This window comes from Schistosoma mansoni, chromosome 2, assembly GCF_000237925.1.
Source record: "Schistosoma mansoni strain Puerto Rico chromosome 2, complete genome".
Taxonomy (NCBI): Eukaryota; Metazoa; Platyhelminthes; class Trematoda; order Strigeidida; family Schistosomatidae; genus Schistosoma; species Schistosoma mansoni.
Genome location: NC_031496.1, coordinates 24,145,783 through 24,164,533, shown reverse-complemented (window position 1 = coordinate 24,164,533; position 18,751 = coordinate 24,145,783). Strand labels below are relative to the sequence as shown.

The window sequence follows — 18,751 nt, the reverse complement described above, 5'->3', positions numbered from 1 at the left end:
GATTCGAACCCAGGATGCGCGCTGATGGGGAGTCTCATAATAGAACGAAACGGCCGTCCAGTGCTTCCAGGTTTTCCGTGGTGGTCTAGCTTCAATTGACTCACGCTTTCAACAATTAAAATATACTTATCTATAAAGTATAATTCTCAAGCGATAATATTTCAAACAGTAAGAAAACAATCAGTCAGTCAGTTATAACATAGAACTTCGTACGTACGTACGTACACCAGTCCGAGTTGCCATACCACTTTAGCAGAGATGCAGTTGTCGATTCAAATCTCATAGTGGTAGAGGTAAGAAAACAATAGATATGATTTTATTTATTTTCTTCAAGTTGAATATCTTATTGGTGAAGAAATTCCCGTAATAAATAAATCTATTTTAAACCAAAGTTGATTGAGAAAAAAACAAGCTCAATTCAATGACAATTTCCTTGATAGATTTTCAATAATATAAAGGTAATGGTAATAACTGCTCTATAAAGTGAGTCAACACATATGTGGTAATTGAATTTCAATATGGTGGTTTAAAGCTTGCATACTCAAAACATTTCAATTAATTACATATGCTGTGAATGGACGGATGTTTTTGAGAAGTTTCAAATTATGACATAACAGCTCTCCTTGGTTTCTATTAATTCTTCAGTTAATATTAGTTTGTGTTCCTTTCTTTCCAAATTTATTTCACTGTATTATAATCCTTCAAACCCTAATCTTTCACATTAATGCTTATACTCTTACTACTTCTACCACTATGGGATTTTAATCAGCAACTACATCTGTGTGTTAATGTGGTATGGCAACTCGAACTGATGTACGTACGTACGAAGTTCTACATTGTAACTGACTGACTGACCATTCATAATTTGAATTTTTACATCTTATCAAAACACTAACCTGGTCATTATTTTCTAAATGTTTTATTCTTTCTCTTCTAGTGAATTTTATATATCAACTACAGATTAATGTATTCACGCTTTATTCATACTCCTTCAGAGCTAATGAATAGGCGAGACCATAATTTATAGACGACCTTTGAACGAATCTTAAGTGACCTTGAGAAATATTAGCCATTCAGTAAACAGTCAGCATAGAGTAAAAATATATTATAAAAAATCAAATAATTAAAGTGGATGCACTTCTTTTATATGGTCCAAAACCTTGTCAAGGTTAGAAAAAGGTCTAAAGATTCCGAAATCGTAGTGCATAAGGTAGAGGAACTCATCCACATGGCTCCATAATAGTTGGTCTGTAGTGAACAGAACACTGGTTGGGGACAATCGAATTTATTTAAGCAAAAATTACAGACTATCTCAGTAAATTCTGAAAACCATACAATGGACAGTCAATTTGCAAATTAACAATCAATAGTCTCGATCTTCACTGTTTCTTCTCTAATTCCATTGTTCGTGCATTTTCCTACCGATTGCGCTTCGTTTCGGTTCTTTTCTCATCGGTCTTCTGCCAAAATACATTCTATGTCAGACCAACACCATATACTACTTATATGGATATAAGTAGACCACACTACACTCGTCCCCCCTTTAAAGCATTCGTTCATGCGGTGGTTCTGCTCGCCACGCCACTATATTCTATCACTGCAGTCTGTGCCAAACTCTCCGTCAGAATGTCGAGTCTGCGGCGCGCTGACCTCTATAGCTCCGTCGACCTACCGGGGCACCAACATCCGCATCCACCCGGCACCTGGGACGTTCAACACCCGTACTCCACCGGCCTGCTGAGCCATCTACATTCGATGTCCGCCCAGAAGCCGCACGTCCCACTGCTCCTCTTTGTCGACAGCACCCGCTACAGCCAACGCCGCCCCGCCAGAACACTCCACTCGACGCCACCTCTCCGCACCAGACTGCTCCAAATAGCACCTCAACTCCAGACCCGCAGCGGCGTCCACAGAACAGCACCCTTCCCCCTACTGGTTGGCAGCGACACCAAATGTAGTGAATAGAACACTGGTTGGGGTATATAAGCAAAAATTATAGACTATCAGTAAATTCTGATAACCAAACAATGAACAGTCAATTTGCAAATTAACAACCAATTGTTTCAATCTTCACTGTTTCTTCTCTAATTCCATTGCTCATGCATTTTCCAAACGATTGCGCTTCATTTCAGTTCTTTGCTCATCGGTCTTCTGCCAAAATACATTCTATGTCAGACCAACACCACATACTACTTATATGGATATAAGTAGACCACACTACAGGTCTCTGGAACCATGATAAGGTCACAAAAACCCTCTCAGCCTCGACCACATAGCTTCATTATTGTTTGTGTACTCCGGTTGTGTAAGTTTGTCATTTTTATTATGGAAATGTTCCAACAATACTCATACCACTGAACAGCCAAAGCTTCAGTAACATCTGCGATTATTGCAGCCAATATTACTGGTGCTTTTATTATACAGTTTGCGGCAATCATTATAATATGTATTAGTCTCAATCTGGATCGAGCGATAAAGGTTCCTATTCTAGCAAATGTCTTCCTTCAACATATATTACATCAAAGGACAACATCACGGTAGTCTGCACAAGGTCTACAAGTCATTTAATTACCGCAATTACAAACACTGGAACTTCTTAGTAGTGTTATTTATTGTAGCCGCTTAATTGTCAAGTTTACTCTAAAATCCTCTGTGAACCGATTGTACATGAGCATCAGGTACTGAAATTGGCGCCGTGACCTTGAAATCCCTCAAACGCTTCTGATTGGCTCGTCCATAAATTATAGTCTTGCCAATGAATATTATCCGATTGTTTTAAAAACAAAATAACTTTTTTAAGCATGTTAATTAAGTAAGTAAATCCTCTGAATTCCTCATGTTCTTATCTTTTTTCTCTTTCCAAATTTATTTCACTGTATTATACTCCTTGAATAACATCTTCAAACCCTATTCTTTCACATAATGCTTATACTCTTACTACAACGTAGTTCTACGTTGTGACTAACTGACTGAAGTAAATATTAACACGCATATATATGGGGGAAAAATAAATAAATAAATAACACAATCACAATTATTTATTCAAGCAACATAAATTCGTTACATAAATAATGACAATTTATTGTGGGGGGGGTAGGGGGGGACAATTTATTGATTGATAGGAAAATAATCATTGTAAACATAAACAATAAATGATGGATTATTATTGAATTTTTATGTACAGAATTACACTACTTTTTTTCTTTTCTTTTCTTTTTTTTTACAATGTTCTATCCTGTGATCATTTCTCAACTGATAGTAACCATGCACACATACACACATATACATATATACTATCCAAAAAAAATATCACCCCCTATCTACTTTCTTTATATAAAACTCTTTCGATTGAATCCAATTACAATACACAATCTAATATACATATAATAAAAAAAGACTAGTTAGAAATGCAAAGAATAAAGAAGAACTCTTCCTTCCTTCCTTCCTTGTTTGACTCTTTGTCATCTTTTTTTAACGCTTCAAATTCATTGAATTCATTTGTTTCTCTAATGAATCAATAATATCATCTCGTAAATGAGTACCATGAATTAATGATGAATTTGAATGTATTTCTTTTTTACGTTGTTCTGATAATAGAACTGTTAAACAATTACATACACTTGGTATTAATTGTGGTCCAAAATAATCGATTAATGTTTTAGTTAATCGTAAATAATGTTGTATATTAAATTTTACATTACTACCACTAGTAGTAGTAGTAGTCGGTGAACAATCTATCCAATCTTCACTATCTTTTTCTGGTTTAATAGCACCTAAATAAACAAGTAGACAATTGATTGCACAACTAATACGATAATTATCTGTATTCTTTTTATAAATATCTGTAAATATTGAAGCTAATAAACCAATAGCTAATTGCATAATTGTACCAGATACAGAATTTGTTTGACATATATTACTACGTGATAATATTAAACTTAAACGAACTATATTCTCTGGTGAAGCTGTTTGTGTGCATAACATTATAACAGGATGTATTGGTGGTTGTTTAAAGTATTCAGTAGATCCAAGAAAGTCTAGAAAATTTTTTTAAAAAAAAAAATGAAAACAGTGAATATGTATGATATAAAAGTCAATGGAGAATTAAAAGTTGACACAAACTTATTTTGCGATGTATAATGGCATAGAAATAGGCTACAGAGAAGCTAGGAGTGACTGATCCAATTCATTAAGTCATTAGCAATTAGATCAAGCCATATAGGTAGGTGCAGACTACTTGGTTGGGGTCCGTGTGATTATCTTACATTGTGTGATATGGCTCAGAATGGTTCGTGATGGCATAGATGCATTCAGTTCTTCGAATTTATTGTTCTTCAATTAGATTAACTATATTTAATGGTATTTTTCTACTACCACTACTACTATTACCACTTCTACTACTTTGGCATATCTCAGAATGATTTAATCTCGGGGTATTGATTTGGTGTCACAAGTCGAACAATTATATAAATATGACAAATTGTACATTGCTTATAACTAACTGACTAATTTAGGATGAACAAATGTAAATTTGTGTAGTTTTAGAACACTTTCAATTTAAACGCAACAATACAATAGATATGAACGGACTTAGTCACTTTTTATTAACCTGTATTTAGGCTGTCTTAAAGTGTATACGGATCTGTAAGGATGGCTCGTTGGTAAACTCTAGGAAGCTTCAAGAAGCCCAAAAAGAGCCGAAGACAATCCATCCAATCACTGCTAGGGGAATATTCTAGAATGTCGACGTATAGCTTCCCTATTGGATGGATAAGAATGACTCCCTATGTGTCTATTGGTTGACCGAAATGATGATTTACATTCAGCCAATAACTATAAATACATGAGATTTCTTTACCATATTTTGACACTGATTTGGGAAATAAAGTTCCTACTTATTAGTCTTTTGTCTTCTCACATGCGGCGTTGCGGGTTCTATCGTTCAAGTAGTCTAGCAGTACGCGGCATAGTAAGAATCAAAGCTCTAGATATAACAGGATCTAAGATGAATTTCTTTATCCAAAAGCTTATTTACATGAATCCAATCCAAACACTAATAAACGAGACTTAAATTTACAACTATATGGTATTAATAGAAGTCCTGTTTGATATTATTGTACTAATCATTGTCTATCGCACGAAATGTAAAATCTGATAAGAAGATAAGATGTAAAATCAGAATAAACAGTACACCAGAAAATGAACACAAAATATTAAAATGCGTAACGAAAGCATTGTATAAATGGATAGAGAATATCATACTTGATCCCTCGCTATATTGCGTTGTGTGCTTCTTATGTGCACATATATAAGTAGAATATAACAGGAATTAGAATGCTTGCCAGCATAAGATTGAAGTGAAGTGAACAAGAAGGAAAACAGAGAGTGATCGAAATAACAACAGAATTAAAAGGATGATGGAGTATGCAAGGGATAACTCAAGAAAAAGCGTGCAAACGATTTACTTAATGCATGATTTTCATACTTTACAAAGACACTGCAATTTTGCATGGCACAATAAGTTGCTATACCGTACCTGTACTGTACTGTAAGTGATATATCCAAAAAACTTAATAAAAACGGAATACATGGCGCATAGTGTCTTTACCAGTTAACGACTAGGAAGAGCACTGAAAGAAGATTTGAGTACATTTACCTCGGCGTACTAATACATAAAGTAAGGCATCTTAAATTGATACACAACTGTAGTGAACACTAAATTGCTTTTCTTTGTCTGAAGACAACGGTCTTGTACTTTGAAAAGAAAAAAACGTGAATGTATGTATTAATGAGGTGAGTTTAGCATTATTGCCGCTCAGTTTCAAACGTCGATTTCAAATATTTAACACACTACAAACAAGGAGTCGTGATTTGTTTTAGTTATTCCTGTTGAAACATTTCCCGATATGACTCCTGAATAATCAACATTTCTTCGTTACGACTTTGAATCATCTAATAAACCTATTGAAAATGCAGGAGTGTTGGATAAGTTTTGGACTCATCTAAATACTAATTAATCAAATAACTAACTCACCAATCAAACGATTACTACTTGATTCTTGTTTTGGATTAGAAAGTGCATCATTTAAAAGTTGTCTAAGTTTATCCTCATCTAATTTCTTTTCATCAACAACTTGACCAACAGCCTTATTCGATAGAATTGGTGGAGAAAACAAATTTCTTTTTGTGTTTGCACTATCACCAAAATTGAATAAACCTGAAGAAGGCCATAGTTTTGAACGAATCACACCGGCATCTGTTGTATCAGTGTTTTGAGGTGAAATTCCAGAAAACAAACCAAGTGATTGTGTACCAAAAGGTCCAGGTTTATTTATTTGAATATTTTCATTTTTTGGGGTTAGACAACCACCACCACCAATGGTTCCAAATTTTGAAAATGCCTCACGAAAACTGAAATTAACACCTGAACCCATGAGAAACAAAAGGAAATTAAAGTTGGATTTACAATAATAAGCATGTGTATACACTCAGCGTATAGTCGAGTGGTGGCTCAGGTGCTAGTGTTCGACTTTTAGTCACCAAGCCACTGAGTTAAACCCTGATCTACCAATGCCAATTTGGTGGCCCGGGTAGTATATCGACACCCTTCACAATTAGAGTTTGGCTCAAAGTCAAGTACACAAATCTATAACAGGTAAGAGTTAATAAAATACGAAAAGCTTAGTTAGAGACAACCACAGGTAATATAATATCAGATAAATATATTGATATAAGTTGTTATAATTCATAAAATTAGCACACAGAGAGGGATGATTAACAAGATAGGTAAGAGGAAGCAGTATCAACTGTGTAAGAAAAGTTCATAGAAAAAAACTAATCCAGAATATAAAACAGAATAAATGTTAGTTAATCAGTCATAGTCAACGTGGGATCATCTAACGCATGTTGAAAACAAACAAAAAATATAGATTTCGAAAGAGTTGCAACCATGAATCATTAGATTTTTGATTTTGACGATGGATGATGCACAGAATAATGAATAATTATCATAATATAATGCCCTTTTTAGTACTTGAATATTTTTCGAATCTTTCAAACTTAATTATACGTCTTAAACGTTTGCAATGTTCCACATCACATATTAGCTTTGGTTAAACAACCGTTGGAACTCATGAAGCACTGGATAGCTTTTAGATCCTAATATGGGGCTCCTAATTAATAAACATCCACGACTCCACTAAGGATCAAACACAGGACCTTTAGGTTTGGTAGAGTGTACTTAAACTTTAGACCATTGAGTTGGTATGGTGAAGTGAATTTCTAATTCAACTCAATACGTGAAAGTGGGCGACCACCATCCATTGCCATTTGTAAATTTGCTTTACACTAGTAGAGTTTGATCTCTGGTGAAGCTAGTGAGGTGCATTGCTATGGAGTTCTATACTAGGATGAAACAGTTATCCAGTGCTTCTTGATTTTGAGTGGTTGTCCAACTAAAGACAGTTTGTAATGTGAAACGGCCTATAATATCAAACGTGTTCACTGGGACGATATTAAATGAATCAAGTTCTCCATACATTGCATTTTTATCTTTTATCTACCCCCATTTTATATGCTTCTTTTACCTATCCAGTACTTGCAAAATACATATAAACATCTAAACTGGTAAACACATGCATTCAGTTTCGTTAGTTAGGTGAATTAAGACTGAATTACGGTAGTTATAACTAATTTTTATATGCAATGGAACCAATTTCCCAATGTTTACTATTATATAAAGCCTAATTAATAGACATGTCAATCACAAGTTTGAACATAAACCACGTGTGGGGATTGGAGACAATCGGTGATATGACTTAAGACTTGCTACAGTAGTGCAGATGGATTTATTCCCTATTTTCCATCAAAATTCAATTTCAATATCACTTTGTACTTTTTATTACCTTAATACTTTGCCAATAATTTGATCATATTCCCTATTATTAGTATGTCTTACTATCATTCATACTAATAATATTTCGAATTCTTTACTATTCATCATCTTATTGGTATAGCAATTTGAGCTAATGGACAGAACTTTTGCTAAGTTTTAGGTTCCTTATGACTGACTGGACTGGCTAGAGTCATTTTATTTATAGTATGTGTAAGACCGATGAAACTCAGAAATAATCAGACAGGGAAGCATGAGACCTGACCGTAGGATCATTCACCATTAGACAGTTTAAATTGGTATTGACCTTATTGACCTTATTTCAGACATAAACAATAAAAAAAGAATAGCATCTACACCAGAATAATATCGGACTATTATTTGTGATATGAATAATATAACGGAACATTTCCTTTGAAAAAAGGAATGTGAACTTACTCTCCTTTTGGTCTGAAGTTGTATCAGTTTGATTTTCTCGTTCATCATCATCATCACCATATCGACTTCTAGAATCATCATATTCTTCTGCATCATTATTATCAACATCCTCCTCCTCCCCTTCGTTGGTTTCATCATCTTCGCCTTCTTGATCTGAACCTTGATCTTCGTCAAATGCCCATAAATAGGATTCCTCAACAACTGATATACTTGATAAATCTTTGTCATTTGGATTGGGTAATGTGTGCAAAAGTCCGACTGAATCAAGTGTTTGAATTATTGATCGAACACCAGAGCGACCGAATTCATTAGCATTCAAGTCTAGTAATTCTAAATGGGATTTATTGCCCAGCGATAGAATTAAATTAATTCCAGCAGACAGTTTGATTTCGTTTCCGGTTAGATTTAAAACTCTTAAATTAGGAGTGGTGTCGGGATCTTCAAAAGCGGAAGCAAGTGCCTTTACACCAGTTGATCGGAGTATACAATCACTCAAATAAAGTTCCTATAAAAACAAGAGTTAGAAAAGCATCATAGTGACGTAGTTTTAGTTACGAAGAAATAGAACCGACTTACGAATATCAGTTATGCTTAAGTTGTCTAAAGATATTTTACCAACTTGACAGTCAGTTGGTTTAGCCGACAGACTACTTCCACAACAGTATTCAATACAGAATTAGAAAAAGAAGAGGAATAAGAACCGAATACAAGCCAACAATACACCACTCTCTCAATATAGAGACTATAGGACCAAAATCTGAAGAAGCTATAACGAATAAGCTAATCACCAAGAAAGTTTACATCTGAATTTGAATATTTTGGCTGATTGTGTCTGGAAACAAGTATAATCATACTAAGTTGCGAAAAACTTTTGCAATTAGAGGATGACACCAAAGACCTAGTAACTGTGTGACGAGTAACTTATTCGCATGCTATACAGTAAATAAGCGCTTCAGTGCACCGATTGGAGTACTAATCCCACCTGATCGGAGTGCTGTTACTATTTATCAAAATAAAAAGTACTTTTTAAAACACACATGGTTGCCTAACTGTTTTTCCAGTTGTTCCTGAAATATATTCTTAGCTTGCCTATCATTAGGTAGAACCCTAAGAGGTTTCCTCGCAGTCTTTCCTACGTCCAGTAAGACGCAGACAGATACGTGCTCGCACTAGAGCATGATCTGAATCTAAACATGTGCTCCAGAATGAGCGACAGTCATTTATCGAGCCCCTCTATCGGTGGCTGATAGCGATATGATCTATTTGGGTACAACGTTGGGACGAATTCGGGGATCGCCATGTCAAAAGATGTTTTTCCTTATGCTTAAAGTTAGTATTTGCAAGAAACAGACGGTTATCTGAGCATAGCTGCAACAGACGGTGGCCATTATCTGTTCTTTGAACTACGATACCATAAGATCCACCCAGGTGTCTTTCCCTTTCGTTTAGTTTACCTACGTGAGCACTAAAGTCACCAACCACCATTACTACATCAGAGCACCTAGCCTTTCGGAGAAGGTCGGAAAGTTTCCTGTAAAACTCATCTTTTATATCGTCTGAACTGCAGTCAGTGGGAGAGTAGGCAGAGACGATGAAGAGGCAACGACGGGTTTCCCTATCTTTCCGAGTCCTTACTGTTCCGTTTAGTCGGATAGCGCACAAACGACTATCTACTGGGATCCAGTCTAAAAGGGCTAGTTCTGCCCTAGGACTTAATGCCATACCTACGCCAACGAGGCCACAGAGAGCAGCATCACGACTTCCAGATACACGAAGCGTGAATCGAGTTGGTTCTTTATTATGACATGGTGAGGTCAAATGATTGACGCTACTAGGATTTTGTATGCGCGATTTGGAGACGCAGCACACATCGACGGTGCGAGATTCTAAAGTCCTAGCTAAGGAGGCCTGTTTTCCTATTTGGCACAATGTTCGGACGTTAAAAGTTCCTACATATAGTTTAGAGCGTGGTTTCAGGAGATCAGAAATAACGTTCCGTGTACTCTAATCGTTTGCCCTAGTGGTGCGAGGTGATAATAGGATATGAGAAGGGTTAGTCGTGGAGATAAGAGAGTTATTAGGTATAGGAAGGATTTGAATATGACCAACTTGGTCTCGTGTGCTGTTACGGGTATGAGGGCTAATATCACTTCCCGGCTGCCCACACCGTGGAAGGGTATTTCTTGAGGGACCTGAAAAGGAAGTTGGATTAGTGTTGGTCTTAACGACCTGGGAGCGTGACCGCAGTGCCCAAAGGACATCTGCTTGAGGCCGGTCACGCACGGTTTTTTTGTGGGGAATTTTTGACGTGTTAGCTCCGTTCTTCAAAGGACCTTACCGTCGGAGACGGAAATCCGTGGGATAAGGCGAGGTGTGCATTTTTAGGGTCGACCTTTTCTAACCCCATCCCTCCTTGTGGGAAGGCAGCATCGCTGTTATGCTGGTTGTCTGAAGGAAACACCTTATTGCCATCACACCTCTGTACAGTCGGTAGTACGACTTCGCCTTCGGACATTGTGTTTGGTGCTTTTAGTCTTACCGCTCTTCAACCGACCTGTCTAGCATGGTAGGACCTCGAGGGACGATTGTTCCAGCCAGTATAGCTCGATTGGATCATCACAATAGGCAAGCCCAACCACCACGTCAAGGTAGCAGCAGCGGTCGGGTCGAAGTCCCATGGTAGTGGGTGACCAACAATCAGTTCATACGCCATTTATTTCTTCAAGATACTGGAGCCCATGTGCACCATTGGTTTGGAATCAGGATTTTCCAACTCCCCCAGATGGACTTTCCGTGTACACCAAACCCGGTTAAAGCGCCGGACATTCGCTTTTCGTCCTCCCAATTTTGTTTTGGGTGCCTAGGCATTATTCCAACTTTCTCACAAATCGAGTGACGAAGTGTGGCGCATATATATTTAGCGCCTCCTTTTTTCAATGTTTACGTGTTTAAATAAATAACGAATTTACCGTAGACACGTTTCACACTTATTTGAAGTTCAATTCATGTGGAATTATGTTTAACTTCGATCTTTTACAGAAAGTTAGAGATGTGAATCAGAACGTAAAGTAATTGTAAATACTTATTTCTGGTATCATAAATACAGCGTAACAAAGTACAACAAATAAAAAATGATAAATTATCTGGTCGCTATCTGTCTCAATATTTACCAACATAGTCAAACTCTGTCATTAGTTACGGCTTTTAGCCAGAATTTTTAAACTTTTATCTTGATTAGCACAAATGATTCTAGATCTCATTAATAGTAACTAAGTAGAATCATACCAAATAAAATTAGGACATTTATATGGAATAGTTTTATATTTATCAAAATGAAAACAATAAGATCATATTTTGTAAATAAATTTACCTCTAGATTGACTACTGAAGGTAAGGCACGTGCAATTGCTTCGCCACCACGTGGAGTAAGTGAATTATCCGACAAATTTAACACTCGTAAATTCGGACTAGATTTAATTATTTTCACCAGTGACAAAATACCGTCTATCCCATGAATTCCAATCCCATTTTGATAAAGGGAAAGCTATAAAATAAGGTAACTTTAACTCTCTATGAAATACCTCTTCTAAGGACCCCATATCACAGAAAACCTTAGAAAGCATTTGAGCTCCAACATTTTCTAAACGATTTCTTCCTCCCGAAAATATTTTTAGGAGTAGTCCTTGATTCTTTGACAAACATCTTCCTTCTTCTAAGGCCTCTGCAAGATATCGACATCCTTCATGGCCAAGACCTTGGTTGTTCATTCGCAGTATCTATAAAACCATCAATAGTTAGAAACTTTTTTTAAAACAACACTAACCTCAAGAGTGTGACAAGTATTGCTCGCCAGCAAATCAGTTATACCAACAACCCCGTTTGGACCGAAAGCGTTGTCACTGAGATCCAATTCAACTATTTGAGACTTGGAAACCATAAGACCATTACTCAAATGCTTTAGTGCTGGTGCTATTTCAGATTTAAGGCGACCTAAATGTGTCACAATACAAGTGAACTTTTATAGCTTCATGAAGAAACAAATTGCAATATGTCTAAAGTAGGGAGGAATTTAAAAACGCGATGAAACACAACGAAAAAAGGGGGACTGAAACTGAGGTTTACAGAAATAAGTTCTTGGTCTGTTATCATAACTGTCCTTCAACTGTTGACAACCGTATCATAAACCGATTTTTTTCTGTCTTTTAAACCGAGTTGTTAGCAGGTAGTGTTTGGTACAGAAGTTTCTGGGATTTTCTGCGGATAGCGTATCAAAACTTCCGAACCCGAGATTTTGACATAACACCCCTGGCAGAACATTTGTTTACAGCATGGATGAACTAGTACTAATAGAACACCGAAAATACGTCGTGTTGCTGTGAAACCAGAACAATCTTTTGTACACAATGATGATTATATGCGTAGAGCCTCAGCCCAGAAAGACTGCATCACTGTTACACTGTTCCATGATAGACGAACATAAAACACGACGCTGAAATCAACTAATGGAGAACGAATTCGCAGTATTTTATTGGCCCCTCACCTTTAGAGACAGTATATATTAATAGCTAGATTATGGTTTTAACAAAACCTACTTATTGTCCGAACTGCATGAAGGTGCAAACTTTTAGGGAAATTCCGAGTGAGAAAATGCTTTTAGGATAGACAGACCACATATTACATTGGGATACGAATTTTTAGAAGCAATAATCTAAACTGCCCCCAAATACTCTGCCAGGGACGTTCTTCTCACTGCCTTCTCGTGGCATTACTGTTGTTTACGAAATTGAGAGGACGAAAAGGGAATTTCCGGCACTTTAACCGGGTTTGGTGTACACGGAAAGTCCATCTAGGGGAGTTGGAAAACCCTGATTCCAAACTAATGGTGTACATGGTCTCCACTATCCTGAGGGAACAAATGGCGTATGAACTGATTGTTGATCACCCGCTACCATGGGACCGCATCTTTTTACGATGCTTCACTGCCTTGCCGATCAGACCTTTTAATCAAAGGCCCCGGCTGTGACCCCCTAAGAAAACCATCTGCTACAGTTTGGGCACCTGGGCAATACCATAGCCCTCACACAAATCAAATGAGATTTGTGCGGCGCACATATATCTGGTGCCCCTTTGTACCAATATTTGTGTTCAAATAAATAAATATCATCCAAACTACCTAAAACTGTCTAGATAAGTTGTTAAATGGCATAAAGATCATAATAAAAGTGTAAAATACTCTAAACCATATGGAAATAAAGCGATATAAAATGAGCTTATTTCAAATCATAAAGTAAAGACTTTTGAGCAAGCGTTTATAACGTAAGTAGTTGGTAATCCATATTTCCTATTGTTTTAATTTGTGTAAGGATTGTAGTACCATCAGGGTGCCCCAAAACATAATGTGGCTTATTTTAGGTAATCACTCATCAAGGCTGTAATTTTAATCTGCTTTGTAAGGGAGTGCAGCAACACCAGATGTGTTTCCATAACGCATGACGGTTAGTGATACTATTTGGCTGCTGAAATTTATATAGGTGATGGAGAGTTTGAAGCTGCAACCTACTGGTTCAAAGCCAGGTGCTTTAAACACCAAGCGACTCTTAAACAATAAGCGAAAGCAGTTTAATGGTTAAAGTACTTCAGTGGACAAAATGTAAGTTAAATCTCAGTACATTAACTTGTAAAGATAAATAGGTTGCTTTCTTCAAGCAATATCGTGGTAACAAAAGACCTAGACAAACTAGTACAAAACATAGGTCTAAAAGGAAAAGTTAATGTGGTTGCTCAACTTCGGCACAGTTTTAAGGGTGTCGATAAACTACTTTTTTCGATGTTACCCCAGTATACAATGCTTTCAATGTTCTTATACAAGCTTTAAAGAATCTCCAGTTGTATAAAAAGAATAAACCAAACATCTTGTATGACAAGTAATTTTCTAATGGTTATCAAGGAATACGTCCTATAACACAAAGACTTTACTATTTATTGAAAAATCGAGAGGAAATACATGGATTGAAACTGTAGTTTTACCATACCGTCAAGATAAAATAGAATTATTACGAATTGCAAAACAATACTGAATTAAAAGTTCCTTAAAAAACAGTAAATCAGTCAGTCAGTTACAATGTAGGACCAGTCACATACATGCATCGGTCCAAGTTGCTACACTTCATTAGCACAACAAGATGGCCACCAAATTCATAAAAGTAGTTACTTCAATGGTAGTAATATATAAAAGAAAGATTGCATATAAGGATATAATACAGCGAGAAATCTGGATTTTCATTTATTCCAACGCAAAACTGAATACAGGAAATGGGATGAATTATATTTTGAAAAGTTACCTCGTAAAATCCTGATTCGTGTTGAAGGGAATCTACGTTACACAAGAAGACCTCAATATGTGCTCGATGAGATTGGAAATTTACAGATTAAATCAGCAACAGCTGTGCATGCCATAATAAATAACCATCCACGTTAACAAAAAAACAAGCCATTCATAAAGCATTATCCATATATCAACAACGATGAGTAGTCAAAGTACTTTGTGTATTGAATACCATAAGGTAAAACGAGAATGGATGCTTAATGATCTTACTGACCTGGACTATGTATCCAAAATATCACAGACAAAGTAATCAGATCCATATGTGACAGAATAACGCACAAATACCGTAAAATATGTGGGGATCATTTAAGATACAGTTATTTTTCAAAAAATGACCACCTTTCACCCGCAGGACGTATACCGCGCAGCAACCCGCGTTGTTCTACCTATGGCTGTGGAACAAGAGTTTGAGGAAGTAAACCGAAGGTTTTGATAATGGGTGTTTTCGAAGGGTTCCTCGCGCTTCGTAAATAATCTCGGAGTTAGGTATATGGAAATTGGTTGATTTTTACCGACTGAAATGGTGGGACATGTATCGAGTGTGGTCAACAACCACCCACCTTGATAAGAGATGATTGTTAAGGCAGTTGGTTGAAAGAAAATTAAGGATGACCAAAACAAAACAGCACCATTTATTAACTTCTGGTCTGAGTCATGTTAATAGATTCAGAATACCTGTTTGTAGTAAGCACGATAACAGTAATCAATGAGTTTGGATGATATAGATCAGAATCACTCAATGGTGCAGATAAATTTACTCACTATCTTATTCCCAATGTTAAATCCCAGTGTCGTTTCATACATGCCTTCCCATTGTGTCTTTCTAAACCATATTCTCAAGGTTTAGCTTTTTTTATCATAGCTACTACAATACTTTGATCAATCTCATTATTTCTATCTCGACGCGCTATTGTGATACGGCCAACGTACATGTGTGCCGGGCTTCATGTTGATGTCTGTCTGATTTTTGCAAAAAAAATAACCAAAATGCTATGCTCAAACTTGCTTATATTCATTGATAAGTTGGTTCAATTTGTTAGATTAATTTTAGAAGAAACCTTAAATAGCAAAAGTTTTTTCCTTTTAAAAAGGGACTCAGAGTGGCGACATGTTGGAAATTTAATTTTCTATTCATTACGTACAAAAAAACATGTTGCTTATATCATAGACAAAATATACAATGTTAAATTTATTTAAAATTGTCAAGATGAATAGCATTAGTGATATTTTCATGGAGAACTGTTACGAGATACTTTTAAAATTTTATAAGATACACGGATGTCATAATTCCTATGTATTTAAAAATATTCACTATATTTCTATTGAAATTAGTTGTCGGTCGCAAGAAATAGTCTACAGTACTACTAAGTGATACTTATAGCCGTTAGCTGACTGACTGGAGGCGATTAGGAGACCGCATTTTTGCGGCACCTTCACGAAATATAATTATCTTATCTGTGTATTGTAAGACAATAAGTTAATCTCATAACATGCCTAAACACAAAAAATGGTGACATAAATTAAATGTGACAAAATGTCATAGATGGTTGGAACAAATCGGGACTGAATGTTACCTTTCCAGCATAAGAGATCAAAATCCAAAGGCTCTGGAAGTTTATCTGTTTGTTCACTACATTAACAGTTTTACACAGAAATCTACACTTTAAAACAAGAAAAGGAAAAATAGACTTCACTTCTTAACCACTTACTAGTTGGTGGTATTAGTGTTGTAAATATCTAACTTTTTTACATTTAGGGACAAAAATAACTAAGGTAGCAAAAGCAAGTATGCAAGTTCATAAAGACGAACTACTAATCTACAGATGGATTGGCAGATTTTTGTCTGCGTGTGTATCACAATGGTTAAAAGAAGCTCATACCCATATGTTATTTAATTTAGCAATTTACGTCCCAGTATTCAGTACGCCAAATAATGAATCAGAACATTTTTTACTATACCCAGCAACTTTGATTAGTTTTAGGAATGATAATCAGCTAGCTATTTACAACACAGGACGTGACAAAAATGTGGATGTTTAAGTTGCCAAACTGCGTCAGCATGGTGAGATAAAATTAAAACGACAGATACAAAATAAGTTGAAATAATAGCGGTGTTGACCAAACCGAAGTACGGTTTTCAAAGAGATAAACTCGGTGAAAAAAAATGCGTAAAGTAATACTGGAATATAATACCTAAAGTAATAATTAAAATATGAATATGCCTGTCCCAAGCAAGCCGATTTCTAGCCATGTTTAAGAAAATTAAGGGAAAAGAAATACCATGAAACTAAGACGAACTACCAGGAAATGTTCAAGTATGAAAAACACACGTGTATTTTAGTAAATTATATAAATGTACAAGGTGTATACTTTCACGTGCCATTGTTTGGGACGGCTCCTGGAAGTCGATTGATTTAATCTCTAGGCTACCGCTACGCGAAATTGAAACGGCATTTATCAGAACAATCCTATTTAGATTTCCGTCCTACACTGCTAAGATAAAAACTGATTTTTTGCCAACAGCAACCTTATCAAGTCACCTTCTCTGAACATCATACGTTAGTAAGCATAGCAATCAGTTCTAAAGCGGCTGTATGTAACAAAATATAGTCTAGACAAATTGATCGGTACATTACTTGAACATTTCGCACAAATATCAACGCCCTACAACATACAAGTGAGGCCATAAAGACAAATGATTCAACGCGCAAACCTCGGCGGCAGAAACAGATTTAAATAAACACTTTTTAGGACTAGGTTTGACGTATATACAAAATTCTATACTTACACCTTTATTAAAAAATAGCTTTGTACAAAATTACCGTTCAGGTCTGAAAAATTCTTACATATTTACATTACAATTCTGATTTGATACATTTTCGGACAGTAAGAACCCTCACCTGTAAACAGATCGTTAAACAAGCAACGCTTAATGAAGCGGTTCTTTTCCAAAGCAATACCGATAGGTTTAGCTGCGTCTATCCCAAGTGTGTTTCCGCTGAGGTTCAAACACTCTGCATTTGGGTTGGAAGCTAGTGCAGAAACAATATCATTTGCATCAGCAGCTTTATCTAGCTTCAGGGCATGATTTGCGAAACTAACAGTCCATCCGTTATATCCGTTCGACCCAACTACCATTGTATCACATAAGTGGGTAGCCCTGGTCTTCATTCACCCGCGCACTGGCTTGGTTCAAACGCGCGCAAGTTAAAAATGACAGTGGTATTGCTTCTCGTTGAGTGAAATTCACTGCTTTGATCATAAATTACGCATCAAAACTACTGTTTGCACCTTCATTGAATTTGTTTCAGCTAAAGTGATATTGTACTTATGTGTAATGATCTTGCTTTTGTGTATTTACCGCATCTAATCATTCTTGATCTCCTTTAGATTGATTTATTTGATCAATGTTTGGGATTTGTCCTATACATCCATTTTGTCTACCATTTTAGTTAATTTTTAGGATGGTCGGCTCTGATCACAAATGTGGACAGCCATATTTTAAAAGGACAGTGGTATTTTTCCATGTTGAGTAAATTCTATTGTTTTGATCGTTATTAACGTATCAAGACTACTGTTTATACTTTGATTGAATTTCTTTCAGTTAAAGTATTTGATCAGAGTATCATTTTGGGTTTCTAAAATAGTTGATCGTCGGTACTCTATTGTACATTGTTTTTTCTATTGTATCTGTTAGTACTTTGGTCCTAACCATTTACAGTTTTTCTACTTTTTGGTCAATGTTACGGGAGAACTGAAGACATTTGGCCGATTAAAACCTTTTTACTGTACAGCAATTTACTGTGTTTTTGGGTGTGTTTGTTTTACTTAACCTTTGGACTTGTTTGTTTATATCATTCTTTTCGGACATTTTGGTTTCTTTTGTCATTGGTTTGGTATTTGGGAGTTTTTGCTCCGGGAACCTACAAAATTGAAGGTTTGTTTTGTAATTGTTATGATTGTTGTTGTTAGAACGACTTTGGTCGATTATTTGTGAATTGCGAATAAACTTGGTATCTTATTTGGAGTTTTGGTTC

At 36.1% G+C, this 18,751-nt stretch overlaps 1 protein-coding gene across 1 annotated transcript; it reads right to left on the bottom strand.

Moving 5' to 3' along the window:
* Window positions 1–3,471: 3,471 nt before the first annotated feature.
* Window positions 3,472–17,852, bottom strand: Smp_166310 (putative ran gtpase-activating protein; the record flags this gene model as incomplete). The annotated part of the gene is made up of 7 exons (XM_018796162.1): window positions 3,472–4,037; window positions 6,035–6,424; window positions 8,330–8,834; window positions 11,700–11,873; window positions 11,911–12,105; window positions 12,153–12,319; window positions 17,615–17,852. 7 exons carry the CDS (start codon window positions 17,850–17,852, stop codon window positions 3,472–3,474), a joined length of 2,235 nt encoding a protein of 744 aa, XP_018650402.1.
* Window positions 17,853–18,751: the final 899 nt, after the last annotated feature.